Here is a 22,687-nt window from a genome sequence, read left to right as displayed (position 1 = left end):
AGGAGGTTGTAGCCAGGTGGGGGTTGTGGCCTCTTCTCCCAGGCAACCAGTGACAGGATGAGACAACAGGGCCTCAAGCAGCGCCAGGGAAGCTTTAGGTTGGATTGTTAAGCATAGGAATGGGCTGCCTAGGGAGGTTGTGCAGTCACCATCCCTGGAGGCATTCAAGGAACTGGATGTGGCACCTAGTGCCATGATTTCATTAACACAGTTGTGATCAGTAGAAAGCTCACTTAATGATCTTGGAGATCTCTTCCAACCTAAATAGTTCTAAAATTCTACTCTAAGAAAGAATGTTATTTTTCTAAGAAAATACTCATTAGACCTGGATACAGCTTCCATAGCAGAAGACTATAAGGATTCTACGAAAAAAAACCCAAAAAAACCCTGCAGCAAAACCCATCAAAACCACAAAAAGAAAAAGAAACAAAAAAACCCTCAAAAAAACCCAACCCCAAACCAAACAGAAATATTACAAAAAGTTAACCTAATTAATTAATGCTACTGGTGCATAAAATACCCTTTAGTAACACAGTACACACCAATAAACGAATCTTACAGAAAAGGGTAAAGTCTTTCAGAGGAATATACTCTAAGACACAACAACCAATATAAAATGGCAGGGCAGGGGGACAGAGGAGAAATTTTTTTAGACTTCCTGAAGACTTCTCACAAGAAGTCATTCAGGAAACTCCACAGAAGTAAAGGAAGAAAGCATAAAGTTTTGCCAAATTAGGAACCTACTCATGGATTCCAATGTAATGATATGCATTTAAGGACACTGATATGCTTTTAAGAAACTCAAAAGAGCAATGTATAGTAAGAGAAGAAATGGGACTATGATTAAGACCACAATATTACCATTTCAAAGCTAGTAGTATAACCATGCTACTAGTTATGTTGTCAATACTTAAATATTAGTCACCTTCTTGACAAGCATATATTAAGCAATAAAGGCAAAAGAGAATGCCAAACATCATCAGAGAAATCTAACAACTACTGAAGGTGATCCAGTCAAAAAGATCACTTTACTGCAAAAAGGCATCAATAAAAGAGCCTCAAAACTGGGGCAATCTTCTGCACAATTAATCCATATTAAATACTGAAACAATGAAGCTTCCTTCTCTTTAACTTATTAGTGTGTATACAGATACCTCCTTCGTTTTTATTCCCACAGAGTGGACACGTAATACAGTCTCTGTCAGACAGGGATAATTAATGTGGAACACATCTACTTACACTTTTGGCCTTTTCCAAGTACTTTTTGTATCGTTCTTCCATTTGCTTCATTTCCTCCTCCTTTTTCCGTAGTGCTTCTTGTAATTCCTCAATTTTAAGTGCTTTATGTCAGGAGATGCACACATTGGAAAACAACTTCAATTACATTATGCACATTTTCATGTTTTACAACAGGCACTTAAGACACAGCTAAAATATATTTCAGTTAAGAAAATCTGACATAAGAAATCTAATGTGGTACATATCACAGATCTAATTAGTGTATAGCTCAGAAACACATTAAAAATATGTACTCCTATAAAATCTCATAAAATGGATTTTTTGGGACATAGTTTTGCTTTTTAAAATTATGACAAATAAAGAGAAATGGAATTATAAAGTAATCATGTCACTGAACACGTTTAGAAAATGGGTCTACTAATGACTTACAGCTAATATAATCTTGGCATGTCATACAGGCAAATATGATTTTTCTTATTTTATGTAAGAGGAATAATTCCTAAGAGGCACAACTCCTGCTTAAATCTACTAAACTGTAACATGAACATACTCATTTAATTTCCCCCTCACACTTTCTTAAGCAGCAATTGAGATCAGTAGGACAATTTAACTGCACACATTTTTCTTGTGTTGGTGTAAGAATGTCATGCCACTATTACTTCTACATCTTCTATAAAACTTCTCAGATCTCAGAAAACAAAATCATACTTTTTCATCCATCTCATTATGAACAAAATTTTACCACAAACTAGAGCAGCTGCCATGGGTTACAATCTTCTGCCGTGTTCTAGAATAACTAGTCTTTCAAAACATCCAGACTACCTCCCTTATTACTTCTCTGGAAAAAATGCAGCTAAAAACCAGTTAGATGCAGGGTTCTGCATACCCTCTGAGCAAATATGATATTTATCTTACATTCTCCTTTTACCGGTAATGGAAAGTTTTCTCAAATTACAACACGTTTCTGAAAACACATTGAAGGAATATACGTTGGAAGTAAAAATGAGTCAGTGACAACAGCAAGGATCTTCTAAATTAGGGTCTTATGAGACATGACAGTTCTGGAGAGCTGAAGTTCGACACCAGGTATGGCAGTGAGCTGGTATTTCTATGGCAAACATCATTGTGGTTTGGGACTAGATTATCTTTAAGGCTCATTCTAACATCTTAGCATTTTATGATTCTATGATTTCTTACTACAGTGTTCCTAAAATGTGATTCCCATGTTTAGAAAGTGTTAAAAGCATCTTTTTGGTCACCCTAGTTTCCAGAGACATGAACAACATATGTGTCACTTCCACTAAAAATGTACGTTTTGCTTACCTGACACCTTCTTTAGGTACTATAATTAAAGATGTTGCACATTAAGTAATTTACAAAGGAAATAAATGGACTGCACAGGTAACTCACAACTGTTGTTGCATATTGGTTCCAAATCTTCAATAATAGCTCGTTTCTTCTGTAGCTCATTGTTAGCTTCATGGAGCTTCTCACTGTTACAAACCACAGAAGCATATATTGTTTCCCAATCTATTACTGTGCTTGAAATGAGAACTAAGCAGTACAGAAAATCCTCATAGAGAGATTATTTCTAAGGGCATGATTGATTTTTTTTTTCCTGCAGAGCATGAGGACAAGTGACAATATCACTGTAGAAATATTTACTAGATAAGATGAAAAAACATTGTCCTGTATGGAGAACTCCAACAGCAAACTCTGTCAGTAACTGTACTTAATTTAGTATAAATTCACTGTACAATGAGGGCCTAAAATGAATACTTATTTATAACTGATATTACATTGAGGAAAGAACAGCCAAACCCAAGGGCAAGAGAAACTTCTTTTTGCAAGACACTCAAAAAGCAAATATTCTTTAGGGAAGTAAAAGATATGCAAAAATAGCACAACAAAATGATAACACCTCCTAAAGTGCTACCTTCTATGCCATAATGTATAGCAAAGAGAAAATTAATTAATTTTGTTTATATTAACATGCTCTCCTCAGAAAAAAATTACTCAGTCCTCTTGAGCAAAGATTTGCACAATGTTATGCAAAGTTTTCTACCCGACACAAAATGATGGGTCCCTCACTGCTCTTACTTTCACAATGGTTTTCTATGGGAAAAAAACAGAACCTGAACAGTAGACTCCCAAATATTCCTGTGTTATCTAATCTCTCTTAGTTGTATATTTTACAGATCCATGATTAATGACTGTCTGCCTTCCTCATTATATGGAAAAACACATCATTTCCAACTATATACAAAATAAGCAAACAATAATACTTACAGATGTTCTTCAAGTTTCTTTTTCAGAAGAACTGACTAAAACAGAAAGTTAAATGTTTTATTTTAATGTATTGTGAAAATATAAAATACGTTAAAGCTAACATATTTTAAAAATTATTTTAGAACATGCAGTTTTGACATTCTAATCAAAAACCAACTTTTTAACTACAGTTTTAGATCACAACTGTAAAGCCTCTGTGGTAGGAAACTTTCTCTTCAGATTTGTGACTTTAGTAAAAGTAGAACCCTTTAGAACTTTACAAATCTTGTCCCAAGAACTAAATCAATAAAAGCAATATCCATAAATGACAGAATTTTTAAGGCAGTTGTTTCAATTTGTTCAGTACTTTGTATTGGAAAGTGCAGCAAAATTTGCAAGCGCTGTCCTGCCAATATTGCATTGCAACTTGCATGAAGACATGTAGCAAATTAGTTGAAAGTAAATTCCCATCCCCACAGAGACAAGAAGAAGTAGAGTATTTCTAAGTGCAGTGTAGCATAAATGTCACATTTTTGGTGTTTCTTATCTTTATGGATTACAGACACATGAAAATCACCGTACAACTTACAGTGTTCCACTTTCTGGTTATATCACATTTAGATAGGCTATTTGAATAAAAACTTTGAAGTAATTTTTAAATTTTAAACTCACTTCATACACAGTGAGTATCTTTCAAAAGGAAAAAAAACCCAAACTCAATAAATGTTTATGAACTGAAAGTAGTGTTAAGTAAATAGAAAGCCATACTCACAATAGCCTTGAGCAGAAGCCCATGCCAAGAAACAGAGATGACATTAGTATAAAGCAAAACAGCAGCCAACAGAAGAAACTATTTAGAAAGTCATGAACAGAGAAAGTTAAAGCTATGTATTTTTCACACATGTGCAATTTCTTCCTCTGTTCTCATGAACAATTTCATCTTGTAACATTTTCTAAAACATGTCACTAAACCCAAAAATATAAAAATAATAAAGATGCACATTCACAAATCATTGTGTTTAAATCATAATTCTAAAGGAAATCAACTGCTATTTTGGAAAATAATTTTAAAACAACAGTCATACAACTAACAAAACCAAGGAAAATAGCCAGTCTGTTGGGCTACAACCAGAACTAATAAATGCGGGTGTTTTTGTGGTGTGATGTTGAATTGCATTATTGCCACACTGATTGAATACAAAGCAAATGTAACATATTTAAATCTGCAACTGTTTTTTTAGCTTGTATTTATACTGTTTTGATCACATGGAAGGGCTAGCATGTGACTGATGGTCCACAACACCATCAAAATATAAGCTAAAATAATCAACAAAATTACTTAATTGTTTTTCCTCCAATGTTCCTTCAAAAAGATTTAGTCATCTTGCTAGCAGAAAAAAATTACCGTGTGCACTCAAAAAGCTTTTTAGTTTGGTGATACTTCAAAAATATTGTCTTTGATCACATTTTTGGGGCATGTTTTTTCATTATTACAAAAGAGATTTTCTTATTGCATGACAAGAAAGGTGGGGAGCCATAAAAACAAGTCAATATGGCTCTACTGATTTCAGAGTCAGAAATTTGCAGCAGCTAAGGATCTGCCATTTTTGACCAAATGATTTTTTCATTTTCCAGTCCTCCGAACAACTGCAGCAGCACTACCTTTTTTAAATATTTGTATGCATCTTTATCAGTCACAAATCACTTGAACTCTCCCCATCACTTATATCCGATCATTTAGGGGACTACTAGCTGCCTAGAACAAGAAAGGAAAAAAGTTGGAAGCAGCACCCACTTCCCTAAGGTCACAAAATCAAAACTGAACTCTGTTGGTTTTTTTTGATCCTTGTATTGCACTTGGGTTTATCTTGAAACAGATATAACTATCAGTCAACACTGATTCCACTGGTGCATTACTTAGCTAGTACATGCACTACTGAGGGAATAACCCCTCCCCCAACAAGATGGATCACGTTTTCACAAGCAAGAAACTAAGTGTGATAAACAGCCCAAACAATTAAAAGAAGCAGTAATTAGTTTACCCACTTTAATTTACTCAAGGCACACGACTAGGAAAGAGACTAAAACACTCAATGTGCCATTCTAGGCACCCAAAGATCCTGTATACACTTGGCAGATAAATTCAAACAGATCACTCTGAAAATAGGCAAACTTTACTTCTGGGATTTCAGCAGTATCAGTAAGCTTTAAAAACTCGTACAAATCTAAAACGTAGTTACTTTAATTGTTATTTTCTCCTAGGAAGATGAGTCTCCTAAACACTACAGAAATAAAAGTCTTTTTGCTTGAAGTTCCTTTCACGCTTAAACAAGTCAAAGGAACAAGCCTATCCCCTTTCTCAGGGCAAAATTTGGTTTAGTTTTAGGGGCAGATGGCTCGGTTCTGGCCTGAGGTTAAGCTAACTTTGCAGAGTATGGGAAACTATGGGTCACTTCATAAGACTGCTGGATAAGATCACTAACACTGTGAGGTGATCAAAGTCACAAATCAGCACCATGACAGATGGTCAGATTTCAAGGATGCTGAGAGTAATGACAGAACGGTTTGGGTTCAAAGGGACTTATAAAGTTCAGCCCCCTGCAACAAGCACCTTCACATCATGTTGCTCAGATCCCTGTCCAACCTGGCCTTGAATACTCCGTGGATGAGGCATCTACAGCTTCCCTGGGCAACTTGTTCCAGTGTCTCACCAAATGAAAAAGTGCCTCAACTTCATGGGTAAGTGCAGAGGTAACAGAGTTCTGGGTTGTTGCATCAGTAACAGCATGTAAGGCCAAGACTGCATATGTTACATTATGAAAAACATTAGGCGTGGGATGGATTTAACAAGTGGGGCAGAATTAGCTAAAGGCAGGGTGTTTATATAGGAAGAGATTAGGGCAGAGAACAGGAGAACAATGATGATAAAAGACAGTGAGAAGACATGCAAATGGTGTAGCCGAAGCTGTTCAGGTAACTGCTGAGTAGCCCCACATGACTACTGCATTCTGGAGGACAGTAAATCAAGCCTATTCCGAACACAGCAGACACATGTGAGTTGATTCTGTAGCCTGAAAGATGAGGGTAAGGAGGCCTTTGCCTGGCTAGCAAGGTAACACTCAGGATGGACTAATCATGCATCCCAACAGAATGTGTCAGTGCCCATTACAGGCCCAATGACACAGAGCTGCCTTCCACTGCACTTCAATACAAAACCAAAACTGCTTGCTGCTGTGGGCCTTGGCACGCAGCATGTAATGCTGCAAGGACACTTGCCAGGGTTACAACACTGCTTCTACATATTTTTGGGCATGTTTAAAAAAATCTTCAGCTTTAAAACCAAATACTAAAAAGAAGAGAAAACAAAAACCCAACATAAAACAAACCTGAACTCTCACCATGCATTTCTGGACTCAATTAAAATGAAGTGCCAATTTTCTGGTTTGAGCACATTTATAGTATAAATTTGTAAAAATACTAATTTCAGTGCATTGTTGCAGAAAAATAGCAAAAAATAGAGGAAATGAGTTGAAAATTATATACTGGTGAACGGTATGCCATGTCTCTCCTATTGCTTCTTCATATGTTTCAGAAGAATCCCTCTTTTTGTATGGCTATTCTACAGATCACTCAGGTAGTCTCAGCACAACTTTTATCTCCTTCAGCAGCTGGGGTTTAACTTCTGAGATTTGCTCTGCTTTACAAGGGAGATGGCATGAGGAGACCACAATGTCAGAGATTCTTCATACTCAATGCTTCCCTGAATCTACACTCACTCTTTTGCTTCCTTAAGAGTAAATGAAACCAAAACTTAGCAAAACAGGCCATGGGATCAGTGTCTATAAATCACCGCTGCTATGGTCAGACCAACACAGAAGTCATGAATGCAGACACACCCCAGCCAGAGCCTCAAAAGGGGCACAATTAAAATTGCAGTAAATAAAGCCAAATACAATTTGACAGGGATCAAATACACAGTATTTGAAAATAATTCTTTCATATTCTTGTTCACCCTGAAAAGATTTTGGGCGATGATCAAGACAGCAAAGAACATCTCAGAATAGACCTATTTTAACATGTATTCTAAAACGCTTTCTAAGTTACTCAGGAAAATAATCTTGTTGGAAATCAACTAGGTGTTGAACATTCATATAGTTTATTCTGAAAATGAAAAGAGTAAACTAAATTTAACACACTCTTAAATGAACATAAGCATCTAGTAAAAACTTTCACTATTTTATATAAATTAGATAAAACAAACCCACAAAAATAGAAAGCAGCACATTACAGTTTGTTGTCAATTAGCAACATGATACACTGAGATTGTGAGCATACACTATGCATGTACAGTTCAACAAATTGCTGCTTTCAAGGAAGTTCTAGAGCTTCTTTTTTGAATACAGGAGACAATAAACAATTTTTGAGTGGAAGACTGAAAGTTGTTTTCCACACTAACTCAGTTACAATGTGTAGTCTTACATTTAAAAGAAGGTTAACTCTGTACACAAACAGAAAATGCTGCAGTGTGTTGAGGGCCAGATTATTTGACTTTTTTATTAGTTTTGGTCTGCCTGTCTTTTTTCATTCTGAGATACATTTACATGAAGAATTACAGACCTTCCAGTGCCTGGAAAGACCTTAACTTCCATTAAGAAAACTAAACCCAAAAGAAGCTCAGATGCTTTATTCATGGAGAATCAACGTTTCCTCAAGTCCCTGCAAAGTTCTCTATTCTAATTAAGTAATTCTAATGTTGAGTTTTCTATTGCAACAGACACAATTATTCAAATGAAACATGTATGACACCTTCTCTACATGGGATGGTTTTCTATTTTAGACAATTGTCTTGCATCCCAGTTAAAGAAGCACAGTTTACTGGTAAATACAAAAAACTACTAATCTCAGTTTGTATAATTCTTTTACTTTTTTTTTTTAATAAAAACGTGAAAGGTTAAAAAACAGTAGCTACTCGAATGTAAGTTTGTGGTACATTTCTACTTACATCTTCAGCTTTTGAACCTTGATCCTGCAAAGATTTTTGCAGCTCTTCAACCTGGGACTGTACTTCCAGAAGTCTCTGATTTACCAACCTAGGAAAGTGATAATATTTGTTTTTCAGAAAAAAAAACAAAATGCAAGAGGAAGTCTCAGATTATCCAGTGCTTTCAGATTATCTATACAAAAAAATGCAATACTGTAAGTTACTCAAGAAAAAATTACAGCAGTAGATAGAGATTACAGCAGTTCCAGAGATTATAACATTCAGATGTTCATCCAGAACATTCTCATATTCTCAAGGCAAACATAAATGCATGCAGAAATCAGTTCTATATACACAAAAGAAGACCTTTTAACTGTCAGTTTTACTGTGTGAGCAGCTAGCTTATGCTTTTACACTGCTACAGAACCCCATAAACCTGTAGGTTGGAAGGGATGTTGCCTAGATCCAACCTCCTCCATAAAGCAGGGGCACTTAACAGCAGATTGCTAGAACCATATCCAGTACCAGGTTTGAATACTTGTAAGGACAGAGGTCTAACAGTCTCTTTGGGCTTCTCTTTGAGAGCTCAGAACCCATACTCCATATTTTGTCTGTTGCCTCTTGTCCTTACACTAATAATCTCCTGAGAACAGCTCAAATCTGTCTTCTTTCTACCTTGCCATCAGACAGATGCAGTTCACAATGCACTCTCCTCTATGTCACCTATCCTTTGGCCTGGACAAAACCAGTTCTCCGTTTTATCCCACCTATCACACGTTCCAGTGTCTCTCACCCTAGTAGTATTCTGCTGAACTTCTACACATCCACATCTCTCTGCTACTGGGGAATCCAAAATTACATGCTCTGTCCAGATGTGACAGCATAAGTTGATGAGAGGCAAACAATTATTTTCCCAGACTGATTGCCTGCACCTCAGTGAGGACAGTCCAGATCACAGACAGCTTCAAGGTCCCCAGATAACACATCCTCCTTTGCCACCCACTAGGATGCCAGGGCTTCTGTAGTAGAGCTGCTTCACAGCCAGGGACAGGGGTCCAACCAGTTCATTTCTCTGAACTGTTGAGCGCCTCTGAAGAACAGCTTTCGCTTTCAGGACATCCCAAAGTGGTACCACTCTCAAACTTGCCGAGTATTACCCTTCTCATCAGTGAAGCTGTTAATAAAGGTGATGAACAGTGCGGATACTGGTACTGATGACTAAGAAACTGGTTGCCAGCTGGGTTTCACCTCACTGACAATAATACTACCTTAGGCTCAGATGTCTGATCACTGTCCAAGGTTTTTTTTGTTCACTTTACTGTTCACTTATTTAGTTTATATCTAGCCATTCTGAACATAAGGATACCATGGGACGCTTTATCAAAAGCTTCACTAAAGCTAAGTACTGTCCCCTGTTTCACCTTTCTTCACATGTGCAGTCATCTCATTGTCAAGACAACTCAATTAATTAGGCATGATTTGCTCTAAGTAAATTCATGTTGACATTTGCCAATTACTTTCCTATCCCTCATATGGCTGGAAATCAATTGCAAATGGACTTGCTTTCTGAAATTTCCAGAAAGCAAGCTGTGGCTCACCAATCCCTGTAACCCCTCATGCTCTTTTTCCTGCTCTTCTTGAAGGTGAGTGCAGTATTTACTTTCTTTCAGGCTTAAGGCACCTCCCCCAGTTGAAGGGGAAGATAGGGGAAGATTAGATAAAGAACAGATTTGAAGATTAGAGAGAAAGCAGCCTCCCATCACTATCAGCCAAATGCTGTGGCATGCACTGATGCACTCTGTCTGGTCCTTATGATGATGTCCATATGCTGATTGGCTCAATCCAGCAGGGTCAGCTAGAGAAAGCTGTTGAGGAACATGTCCTGCTGAGTTTTAAATATCTACAAGAATGGAGACAACCTCTCTAGGCAACATGCTACAGAGCTCAGCAACCCTCACAGTGAAAAAAAGTATGTTCTTACATCTGGATGAAATACTGTGTGTTTTAAACTCTGCCCACAGCCTCTTGCCCCGTTACTGAGTATTACTGACAAGAGTCTATCTCCACCTTCTTCAGACCCTCCCATCATACATTTTGGTAAGATACAGTGACAAGATCTAACCTAAGCCTTCTCTTTTCCAGGCTCCATAGTCTCTATCCCTCAGACTTTACTCATACAAAAGACTCTGCAGTCCTGTAATCACATCCTTATGACCTTTCACAGGACTGATTCCATTAAATCATGTCATTCTTCTCCTGGGGATGCCTGTAGGAAAGTCAGCTGAAGCAGAGGACAAAATTTATTACCTGTTTTCTGTCTCCAGTTCATTCTTCCGTAAGTTTGCATCATCAAGAAGGCTCTGCAACAAGGCAATCTTCTCATTGTCAGAACCTTCTTGGTTCAACTTTAACATCTTGTTCTCATGCTGAAGGCGGATGAGTTTCTCCCTAAACGCAATTAGGGAGAACACAGTTGTGTGAAAAAAAGAATGCCAATATCTATAACAAAGTAAACAGCTTACCACAGGAAGTAAAATAGTAATATGAATATCATCTTTTTAAGGGAGATGCTGCAACAACAATCATATCTTCAAGCCCCAAAATATAAACCAAATTTAAGGAGTTGTAATTGCAGAATGCAGAACACAAGGAAATTACCTCAGTGGCCCCATCAGATCTCAGAGTACAGCTCAACAGATTTATAGAAAGAACAGAGAATGCAAAACTTAATACCCAGTGTGAAGAAAGACTGTAATCTGAAATGTGAGTCTGTAAACTCAGCTGTCACTGAACTACTGCATAAACCTGAGTAAGCCACTTCAATGATTGCACAGAATCTGTTTACACAGAATCACAGCATCATTTGGGTTGAAAAGACTCTTCAGCAAGATCCAACATAAGCCCAGCACTGCCAAGTGGACCATAGAACCATGTACTGTAAGCATCACATCTACACATCTTTTAAACACCACCAGGTGTTGGGGAGGGTGAAACAGGGAAACCTTACGAATGTGATTGTTTGGCAGAAGATTCTGAAAATATGAAGGCTAAAACTGAAGTAGAAATGAAAGCCTGCTTTGAGTTATGGGATACTGAGTACTGGTTAACCAAAGAACAATAGCCTAGCCAGCTAGAGGACAATCCCCGTTGATAAAACAATGTCCTTCTGCTGACAGAAAGTCCAAAGGTCAAGAAGCAAGGAGAGAACTTGTAAAGCTTTGTAGAGTCTAAAATGCAACACTCTATGTTAATATAGGGAAGCACATAGGCTGTATGTAAATTCTGTAGTGGGTGTGTCTCATAGTGATTGGTTACTGAGAATTAGAATATTTACTATAGAAAAAGATATATTGGATTGTAACAAGAACTTCGCCCTCTTAGCTTTTCTCTCTTAACCTCTCTCATACCTCTTGGCTCTTCTCTCTTACCCCTTTACCCCTCTCTCAGCTCCCTTCTCCCCCTCTCTTACCTATTCCACTCTTTTCCTCTCTTACTCTTACCCTCTTGGTTTTTCCCCTCTTATTCCTCTCTTGTCTTCCCCCTCTCTCATAAGCCTCCCTGGTTTTTCCCTCTTTCCCTCTGTTGCTCTTATGCCCTCCCTCCCCTTTTCTAACCTCTCCTCCCTGCTCTCCACACTCTCTCTCCCCTCCCCCTGACCACGTGGACGCCGTGGCAGACACGGGTCTCCCCTCTCTTTACCCTTATAATAAATTGCTTATACTTGAACACTCTTATACCCTGGAGAAGTCTCTCACCGCGAGCGAGTTTTTACACAGCAATAACGAGGGAAAACAACTCCATCACTTCCCTGGGTGTAATGCTTGATAACCCCTCCCAGTGAAGAAATGGTTCCCAATATCCAATCTAAACCTCCCCAGCACAGTTTCAGGAAAAACGACCACCCCCCCCACCTTGTTACAACTTCCTTTCAGGTAGTTGCAGAGAATGATAAGATCACTCCTGAGTCTTTCTCCAGGATAAACAGCCTCCTGCTCCTCTTAGGACTTAACTCTCTAGGCCCTTCTCCAGCTCACTTGGCCTGCTCCAGACACACTCCAGCCCCTCAATGTCTCCCCTAGTGAGGGGGTGCAACACTGGACACAGAACTTGAGATGTGGTCTCACCAATGCCAAGTACAGGGGGACAATCCCTGCCCTAGTCCTGCTGAACACTCAAGTGCTGATACAGGTCAGGATGCCACTGGCCTTCTTGGCCACCTGAGCATTCAATGGTTCATCTTTAGCTGCTGTCAACAAACACCACCAAACCCACACCAGAACAACAGGTGCTATCCACAGGAACCTGGCAAAACTGAACTGGTGGGGTCATGAAAACCTCTTAAGATTCAACAAGGCCAACTGCAAGGTCCTGCACTTAGCCTATGGCAACCCCTGGTATCAGTCCAGGCTGAGGGATGAAGAGACAGAGAGCAGCCCTGTTAGAAGGCCTTGGGGGTGCTGCTGGGTGAGAGGCTGGACATGACCCAGCCATGGGCACTCCCAGCCCAGAGAGCCAAACGTGTCCTGGGCTGCATCCAAAGCAGTGTGGGCAGCAGGGGAGGGAGGGGATTCTGTCCCTCTGCTCTGCTCTGGTGAGAGCCACCTGGAACTCTGCATCCAGCTCTGGGGGCCCAGCACAGGAAGTATGTCAACTAATGGAAGTGTGTCCAGAGGAACCCGGTAAGGTGACCACAGGGATGGACCACCTATGAAAACAGGCTGACAGAGCTGGAGCTGTAGATCAGACTCCAGGATACCTTAGAGCAGCCTTACAGTACCTGAAAGACTGAACAAGGGAGCTGGAAAAGGATTTTTTACAAGAGCATGGAGAGACAAGACAAAGCAGAGTGGTGTTAAACTGAAAAAGGGTAGTTTAGATTAGATATTAAGCAGAAATTATTTACTTTAAAGGCTTGGAGGCAATGGCAAAGGGAGTTCTGGATGCTCCATACCTGGCAGTGTTCTGGGCTAGGTTGGATAGGGATTTGAGCAAACTGGTCTACTGGAAAGTGTCCCCACCCATGGCAGTGGAGGTGGAACAAGATGATCTTTAAGGTCCCTTCCAATCCAAGCTGTTCTGTGACTCTACAATTACTTCCCACTGTCCATCTTTTCAGTCACTCTTCTACAAACTGTAGCACTGTACAGGTTGTTGTGACCCAAGAGTAGGACCTAGCCCTTGGCCATGTTGAACTTCATACAACTGTCCTCAGCCCACTGACACAACCTGTTCAGATTCCCCTGCAGAGACTTCTGACCCTCCAGCAGATCAACACAGTCCTGAGTAACCCAAAATGGTATTGTATTCCATATCTAGCTGTTGTAGTTGATAGCTTGAAATGCATCTTTTCCCATCTTTTAGTTGTGATTTCCCCCTGCAGCTTCTCTTTCTCCTGTTTAGCTGGCGTCAGGTTACCATGGTTACTGAAGTTTCTCTCCTCAGCCCCACGGCGAGGCCGGATAAAGAGAGGACCCTGCTGGCATTTCCAGATGCTTGAAGTTTCTTTAGCCCAGGAGACCCTTCTTTCCAACACGGAAGTTTGTAACTCTTGTTTTTCTTGTCCCAGAATGCCTCTGAGCTATGGAAGCTGGGAGGGCATGCTTACCTTGCCTTCCCTTTCTTTCCCCCCTGTGTTGCCAGGAAACCAGCCTCCCCCCTTCTCTCCCCCTCCGCGGAGAATACTCCTACACCTTTGAGGGCATTTGAAGAAGTTGGTGTCTGTTATTTCTTATCTTCTTGTGTGTAACCTTGATTTGTAGAAAGTTTGTAAGATGTACTAACTGAGAAAAATAATTGGTTCTTTCTCTGATGTTCCCTCCCTCCGAGAAACCCTGTTAAAAGAGACCCCCCAGACCCCAAACCCGGGGTTCTCTCGTCCTTTAGATTCCCCTTCACAGAAATAAACTGTGGAATGCAAACCAGAGAGAGAGTCCCCCCCTGATTTCTTTACTCGTTCTATAGACTTGGATTCTTGAAGAAAATCAGTGAACCCCACAAACATATGCTGGCTCGAAACTCGAGTGAAGAGAAACTTCATCACTGAGCTAGCCGGGCCACACTTGAGAAGATCGAGTCATCTAGCTGTGCCTAAAATTGTTACCCTCTTCCCACAGCTGGAAAATAGAATGGTGGGGCAGGGACTGGGGGGATGCCCTGGGCTCTTGAAGAGTTGAAGCACTTAGGCAGAGTCACCCTCCGCACACTTGGCCTGCCTCTTGGTTCTTTCTTGCCTCTACTTGCTACAGTACTAAGTCAAGCAGCTCTAGTTCACAATCAAAAACTGTTTCAGAGTGAATTTTGCAACACCTGTCTGCAGCCACTCTCTCAGTACCCTTCAGTGGATCCCAACCGCCATGGACTTGCTGCTGTCTAAGTAGCATAGCAGGTCATGAACTGTTTCCCCCTGTATTGTGGAGGCTTTACTCAGCTTCTTGCATCTGTCTTCCAGGTCAGTGGTCTTACAATCAAAGAAGGTTTTAAGTAGGTCAGCCTTTTCCTTGCCCTTTTGCTGGTATGGCTCTCCTTGCAATCAGTAAAGGATTGAGATTCTCCTTAACGCTCATTTAATTGTGAATGTACTTCTAGAAATATTTTTTTATTGTCTTTTTCTGGCAGTAGACAGAATATGATCTAGTCAGGCTTTGGCCCATCTACTTTTCTCCCTGCATAATGGCACATCTCTGTAGCCCTCCTGAGTGGCTTTGGCCCTTCTTCCAAATTATGATATAAACTTTTGTACTCCTAGCTCTGGCCCAAGCTCTCTGTGCAACCAAGCCAGTCTTCCTGATGGCTCACTGTTTCACACATGGAAACAGCCTGCTCCTACAGCTTAACTGCTCCTTCTTGCCCTCCCAGACTCCTCTGCCCTTCAGGACTGACTTCCAAGCAACTCTGTCAACTAAGAGAGGCCAATGGGCCTAAAGTTTGCCCTATGAAAGTCCAAAATCGAGGTTATGCTGGCCTCTCAATTCTCTGTGAATCAAAAACTCTCTCATTCAGTGGTTGTTGTGCCCAAGATGGCCTCTGATCATCACATCATCCACCAGTCCTTTCCTGTTCACAAACAGTGAGTCCACATCTTCCTTAGCTGGCCCGCTCAGCAGCTTGTTATGAAGTTATCTTCCACACAGTTCAAGAACTTCCTAGACTGATCCCTTTCTGCTGTGCTGCATTTGCAGCAGCCATCTGGTAAGCTGAAGTCCTCCATAAGAAGAAGGGCCAGCAATCTCAAGATCTGCATCCTCGATAAGTGGTCTATGAAACACCCACCAGAGTATCTGCCTTGCGGCCTTCCCCTCAATTCTTCCTCATAAATACTCAGTTCTTTTGGAACCATCATTAAGCTCCAAACAACAAAAACAAAGCAACAACAAGAATGTTTTTCTAATATCCAACCTAAACCTTCCCTGACACAAATTCAGACCATTCCCTTGGGTCCCGTCACTGGTGACAACACAGAAGAGATTAGTGTCTGTCCCTCCTTTTCCTCTCATGAGGAAGGTAGAGACCATCATAAGATCTCTGCTCAGTCTCCTCTTCTCCAGGCTGAACAGATCAAGTGACCTCAGCTGTTCATAATACAGTTTCCCCTCAAGGCCCTTCACCACCCTTGTGTCCCTCCTCTGGATGCTAAGAGCTTTATATCCTTCTCATATTGTGGCACCCAAAACTGCACACAGGACTCAGCTCCAGAGCTGAGCAGAGCGGGAAAATCTCCTCCCTTGCCTGGCAATGCTGTGCCTGATGCTCTCAAGGACACAGCTGGCTCCTGGATTCCAGGGCACTGCTGACTAATGTTCAACTTGCCATTGATGATTGTATGGGTTACAAAGCACGCATTAGCTTACTTTATTTCAGGAGTAATGATTTCTGCTGCTAAACTGTCTGAAGGCTCTTGTCTTCCCAGAGGCATCAGTCCTGAGAAAGGAAAAGCACACCACTTACTTTCTGATATGACAAGAAGTAGACATTGTTCTAGAAGTTTTAGACTACTGCTTGACAATGTAAAATGACATGTCAGGCTACAGTAAGACTGACAGACAAGTACCATTTCATTTGGTGAACCATTAAGTCTTAATTTATCCATTCTGAAGAAATAACATTGCAGTTTATTTCCTGCTCATCTTATCTAAGAACTACAAAGGTACAAAAGATTACACATACAAATGAACTATAACACAGGAAACATCATGAGAAAGTATCCCTCTAAAGAAAATGATGTAACTACGTAGAATTCCATTATACCTTATAAAAATATCCCACTGGAGAAAAGACAAACATTTCCGATTGATTGAAATAACATTCAAAGCTTTTGCTTGCTTATGAAGCTATGAATAGTTGAAGTTTTTCACTGCTGATTTTTTAAGAGCTTAAATTTATTCTGTGCTAAACAAAAGCACATTCAGTACTCTACAGAAAACTCCTGTACACTTTAGGAAAGAGGCATTTAATCTCCTTATTTGTCCTTTACCTGTAGTAGTGAGTTGACCCTCCTGAGCTTGTACACATCTAAGTTCTTCAATAGTTTCTTTCAAAGAATCCCTTTCTGTTCTTAATCTCTGTATAATTGGAAAGAGAATGAGTATCAGTCTTGGCAGTACAAATCCATCTCTAATAGCCTTCAAAATTTTTAAAATAATTTAATGCAACTCCAGAAATTAATTTCAAATTAAGGTATCTCAGTCCATTTCATAACAGAATAAATGTAAGTATCATATATTCCACAGGAACAGCTTGATTTGGGTGCTTTTGGGGAGAAGGGCTGCTGATCTTATTGGACTAAAACCAGCAAGGGTATAAACTTACAAAATCAAGATATTAGTGACACTAAGTTGTGGAATCAGGTAGTAAACAGTATCCACTGGGGCCACTCAGCTGTTTTCCTTCTCCTTTCATTAGGGTTGATTCCAAGGGAAATGGAAGTCAGTTGAGAAACCACAGATTTTTCCCTCACCATGAATCCAAGATTCAGCCAGGAGTGAAATAACAAGCAATTAAGTACACAGTCAATGTGACAAACAAACTGCTTTTACTTCACTTTGTCTTTCACTAGTGAAAAGTATGAGCAGCATTTCCATATTGCATTCCTCCTGTATGTCAGCTGGCCTTGTCATTCACAGCACCTTGGCTATGAAAGAAAACTAGTTGCTTAGGACTCGGTCCAAAGAGAACTGAAGAACAGGACTGGATTGTCTTGGGATCCAGACAGATGTGCTATTCATAGCATCAGGCAAATACTCTTTCCATTTGGCACAAGTACCTTTCTGGCAAAAAAAAATGAGAATCTAGAGACAGCACCAAGTTTTTGTCCAGAAGGTTGCGAAGAGTCAAAAAAAAAGGAGAGAAACTGGCTACTGTGCAAAGACACAAGTTGTAGTTTGCTCCAAAATCAGACAGGTTCAGTATTACTAAATGGTCCAGGACACACCTTGCCTTTGTGTAGGTATGGAGTTGTGTTGGCTGACAGCATTTCATTTTACTAACAGCTGACTGCCAAATGACAGAATATTTTAGTGCCCAGAAAAAGCTCTAGGGCTTCACTGGTACACACAGCTCAATAATTATTTAGTAATAGTAACACACCACAGAGGTAAAATTCCAAGCTACTGTGATGAAGATATCAAACACTACCATGCTTTGCCAGATCATAAGGAAAATGATAAAATCAATTTCAGCAACTATTTCCAAAATATAGTTGACAAGATACCACTTGTATCTTGTCATAAACCACCATAGTTTGTGACCTGTGGTGGGCTACTTTACTCATACATATTGAAAACAGAGAACAGAAAGAGTAGGTAATACAGACAGTGAATCACCAAACCCACGATGATGGACTTCTAGCCATAATTTACTTCTCACAAGTCCATATCCATTCAAAAGAATGTATTTAAAAACAACATCCAGCTCAAAAAAATGCTATTTTCCTGGGGGGTAAAACAGAAAACTATGTAACAATGGCCTGCAATTCAGATCCTTTGTGCAAGATGGAATGGTCCACTGAGCAATGGATAAGCCACAGAAACAACTTTACTATTGTTCAACATAAAAGAATTGGAAAAAAAAAAACAATTTAAAAATAAAAAGCAGGAAAGAAAGCCAAAGCATAATACCAATACAGTTATGAGCATTCCAGCCTGATTTGAAGGGCAGATGGAAGTGATGTGAAGGTCAAGTGTCCACCAGAGCTTGAAAATTTAATAAAAAATGGAAACCAATGCCCTATAAACATAAAGTAACTGAAAATTTTCAGTTCAAATGATATTTAAGTGCTGGGCTTAGAAATCTTGGCAATAACGTAGACCTGAAATATGACTATTGAGAAAAAATCGACAGAGTTTCTGGCAGTTGGATCAATGGATTTATAATTAAAATATGCCTAAGAAACTGCTAGCGTCAACTGCTGACCTTGATTTTAGTTAGTTTGAGGCACCTGCATATACATTCCAAAGAAACAAGCTGAAATTAACTGATGAGAAATGACAGTGTGTAAGAGAAGTCTGAAGGATCAATCTCAGCAAGAGAATACAGAGCAACTAATTGCAGAATCACTAGCAGAAAATGGCACAAGAGGAAGGGCATAGACTGCTATCTACCCTGTGTGTTCCACACTGGCAGTACAACAAGGAGCTGTCATAAATGGTGAGATTGTCACAAAGGACATTTCCCTCTACACAACTACTAAGTCTCTTGCTACACTAGTGGTGACTCCACAAAGAGAAGCATGCTGACGGTACCTCAAAGAATGCCTTAAGAAAAAAAAGCAATGGGAATTTAGTTCTAGGATGGTACGGCAAAAACACTGTTGTAAATAGCTTTCCAGAATACATAATAATTACCCTGGGTATTTATTAACTTTCTCACGGTAAACAGTCAGGAAACAACTTCAAATGCCAAATATGAAGGCTTTTCCTCTTAAAAATAAGTTGCATAAGTTTTTGGACAGTCAGTTGAGTCCTTGCTGTACAATTCTTAGGTTTAAAAGTATCTTGTACACAAACATCAGAAAAACTTTAGAGGAAAAAAGACTTCCTAATTTAAGAAGATGGCTAACTATAATTATCATATCTCTGTGTTATAAAGATACAAATTTGCTATAGTTGCTAACAAAAAGTAACACCTTGGCACTTACATCTTTTTCTTTTTGGAGGCTGTCTACTTTTTCTTTCAGTCGTTTGCATTCATAATCTAATTTATCAGCTTTCTTGGATTCTTCAGATAACCTGTTTTGTAGTTCAACTGCCTGTGAGAACAAGAATCAATAATGTGTCTGCAAATGTTAAACAAAATACACAAGACAAAGTAGCCAATTACAATGCACCACAAGTCATGTCGTAAAACAAGTGAAATAGTTACTTATAGGACATCCTAAAACTTCTTTCATCCATTGTTCTGTGTTTCAGCAAAATAAAAAGCATTCAAATATTAGGTCTTAGTGCAAGCAAAAGATAGAAAAGATGGGAAGTATTTTCAGTACATCTGAAAACAAGAATTTAAGCTCAAGCAAGGTTTACAGAAAAAAAGCTGTGTAGTTCTAGGGATCAAAAAGCTTCAGAACAGCAGAAAAATCTTTCTGCATTCTGAAAAGCCTAGTAAAAAGAAAAGACCCTGATGAAAACAAATTATCTATACCTTTTGCTAACTTTATTTCATGAACCTCACTCAAAATTCAACTACTAATTTATGCAGCCAGGTAACGTTCCCTAAACTGAGATGTCCTAATAAATTTTAGTACACTAAGACTCAGCCACAGGATCCAAACGGTTTTCTTTATTTCAGCAAAAAACACTGCCTCACGTATGCTTTCAACTACGGATCAGTAGAGAGCTCCTAAAATTAAGTGAGCAGAAATATGAAAGCTGAGCACAACAGAAGGTAAATCAGTGAAGTCTTCCCTTTTCAAAACTTTCAGCCTTTACTAGCAAAGATTAATTCCCAGAACACTAGTAAAGCTCATAATGCATAGAGCATGGAAGCAAATAAGCTAAATAAAGACTGATCTGCAAATACAAAAGCTGAATGAAGACTCCGCTAAAGACCTACAGTTTCTTCTGAAGCAATTTATAAGAAGTCTTTTTCATGGCCTTTAGATAGCAAAGGAAGTGATTAAGCAGTGCCCATATATACATCAAGCTTCCCCAGTGGTTCTGATGGCCTTTTATTTTCAATGTGTACAACTATATCAAAATAACTACAAGGCCTAAAATATGCAAGGTCTTAAGTCCTAGAGAAGGACTTTGCTGCTGTTCTTAAATTAAAGACTACAAAACCAGCACAGGCCCGCATTTTCTGAGATTAAATAAATGAACAAGCTAGATATGAAAATATTTAATTTTCCAAATGTGACATCAATCACTGGGGCTATCAGAATAACTGAAGGTATAACAAAAAAACTGCAAGCCTTCACCAGTGACAGTGCCACCACCTGCAAAATATGAGTATTTTCACCTCAAATGGAAACAAATGCATTTCTGCTTGTAATCAATCATGCTAAGGTAATGGTATGTAGAAAAACACTGCAGGAAATAAATCTGTGTTGAATTAGGACTTGTGAGTGTATAGAAAAACATGCAGTTTCATGGTAATGCAGAAGACTAAAAAAAAAATGAACTGCCATCACATTTAATAAGCATTATCTGTGTGTGGAATGAGTAAAGCAGGAATCTTGCAACAAAGAAAAGCGAAACATACTGTTAACTATGTATCAGAATGCACATGCACAAAGGGGCTGAATTAAAATTACATATATTATCCTGCAGTCTTCACATTTCAATTCATTATGCTGAAATAAAGTTTCTTAGAAAAGGCTTGTGCTTGCTCTCAGAAGAGTGAAAACAAAACACCACCACTCAATCTCACCTCACAGAAACTGCTCTGTGCAGTGGAGATGCAGTTTCCTTGCAGATTACTACAGGAATTTGAATCAACCACTTTTATCTGCATAGCACAATGATTCTAAGCCAAAGAATTAACTCTCTAACGGCATCCTCATGAGTGGGGCTGGATCCTTGAAACACCAGACAAGACATATTCCATTACAGGAGCACACTAGTACTCAGCAGTGACATAACATCATGAACCTTATATCTGGCTTAATTCTGAAAGCACAATTTAGGATTTCCAGAAAAAAAAAAATGTGGCTTATGAGTCACAGCCAGGTCTCAACAGGAGCCCAGTCTTACAGACACTGAAGACAACCACAGAGTGTTCATTTTGAGACACTACTGTTTTAGGTGAAGAAAACACATCTGCCACAGGACACCTGAGGTTTATCCCAGTCCCAGCCAGTAAACAGTTTTGCACCAAACAACAGCTCCTTATACTGGAAATCCTACCCATAAAATACAGGAAATAATGAAGAAAAGGAGTACTTTAGCAGCATAAATGATGGGACTGGCCCTTCCAAAATCCTTTTGGTTGGTGAAATAAGAGGAATCAAATGCAGATGTTGAGATTACATAACAATATCACATGCTCAGCTGTTTCATGGAGCAAAAGACTAGGTTGCCTGCAAACTTGATACTTACTACTCATGTGTGGAAGACCATTCCTTTCCACATTTACTTTTCTCTTTGCCCTCTTGGACATTTTTCTTGTCCAAGATCATTTTTCTGGTAATATCATTTGGGCTGTATTCAAAATTAGCCCACATAGGCTGAAACTAGTTGTTTTAAACACTGATTTAAGCACAGGGAAAAAGTCTACCAAGTCTTAGGCAGACACACTGCTCCTGGGCTTTCAACATTGTTAGTGCTTGTTTCTATACTTTATTCTACAGTAAACTGACATACAGGGAGCCCTGTGCTGTGATCATTCAATCAGGCAGAAATACAGAGCAGGCACTACTGCTTTAATCAACCATGCTGTCCAGCTCTGTAACAAGAATACCAGAATGATATCGTGTCCCTGGAGTATAGAAACAGAAAGAAGATTAAGCACATCTTCCACCTTTACAGAAACAGCATCGCATGGCACTTGGATAAGCAGGAGGATAAACAGATGCCTACCACTCCACGGAATGTGCTGGTGACATATTTCATATTCCCCTAGGTGCATATAGACAACAAGGATGATATGTGAGCCTCTCTCTTTTTAAGTGGAAAAATTCAGATGTATCAGACAAATGAAAACCTTTAAAAAATTGCTTATTTAACCACAGGAACAACTTACCTCAGCTGTGGTGTGTTCCTCACTGCTGGA

The 22,687-nt window shown here is 39.3% G+C and overlaps 1 protein-coding gene and 1 long non-coding RNA gene across 6 annotated transcripts in view; one reads left to right on the top strand and one right to left on the bottom strand.

Moving 5' to 3' along the window:
- HOOK3 (hook microtubule tethering protein 3) overlaps positions 1-22,687 on the bottom strand; it is an 87,133-nt gene that overhangs the window by 13,288 nt on the left and 51,158 nt on the right. For 2 of the 5 annotated variants that reach the window (XM_086868179.1, XM_086868180.1), the window contains exons 12-19: positions 19,620-19,730; positions 16,959-17,046; positions 16,336-16,405; positions 10,796-10,936; positions 8,510-8,597; positions 3,529-3,563; positions 2,650-2,732; positions 1,240-1,340 (exon numbers count right to left, since the gene is read on the bottom strand). In XM_086868179.1, coding sequence (XP_086724305.1) covers positions 1,240-1,340; positions 2,650-2,732; positions 3,529-3,563; positions 8,510-8,597; positions 10,796-10,936; positions 16,336-16,405; positions 16,959-17,046; positions 19,620-19,730 — 717 coding nt within the window. Of the gene's footprint in view, positions 1-1,239; positions 1,341-2,649; positions 2,733-3,528; positions 3,564-4,279; positions 4,358-8,509; positions 8,598-10,795; positions 10,937-16,335; positions 16,406-16,958; positions 17,047-19,619; positions 19,731-22,687 lie in introns of all 5 variants that reach the window. The other 3 variants (XM_086868178.1, XM_086868181.1, XM_086868182.1) reach the window with 3 other exon arrangements.
- On the top strand, positions 19,180-22,563 carry LOC111940888 (uncharacterized). The gene is made up of 3 exons (XR_002869753.2): positions 19,180-19,275; positions 20,267-20,362; positions 22,444-22,563. It is a non-coding gene; the product is annotated as an uncharacterized LOC111940888 (long non-coding RNA).

The sequence above is a fragment of the Cyanistes caeruleus genome, chromosome Z (genome assembly GCF_971803275.1).
Source record: "Cyanistes caeruleus chromosome Z, bCyaCae1.hap1.1, whole genome shotgun sequence".
Classification (NCBI taxonomy): domain Eukaryota; kingdom Metazoa; phylum Chordata; class Aves; order Passeriformes; family Paridae; genus Cyanistes; species Cyanistes caeruleus.
Note: the sequence above shows the minus strand (reverse complement) of the source record. Positions and strands in the feature narration are given on the sequence as shown.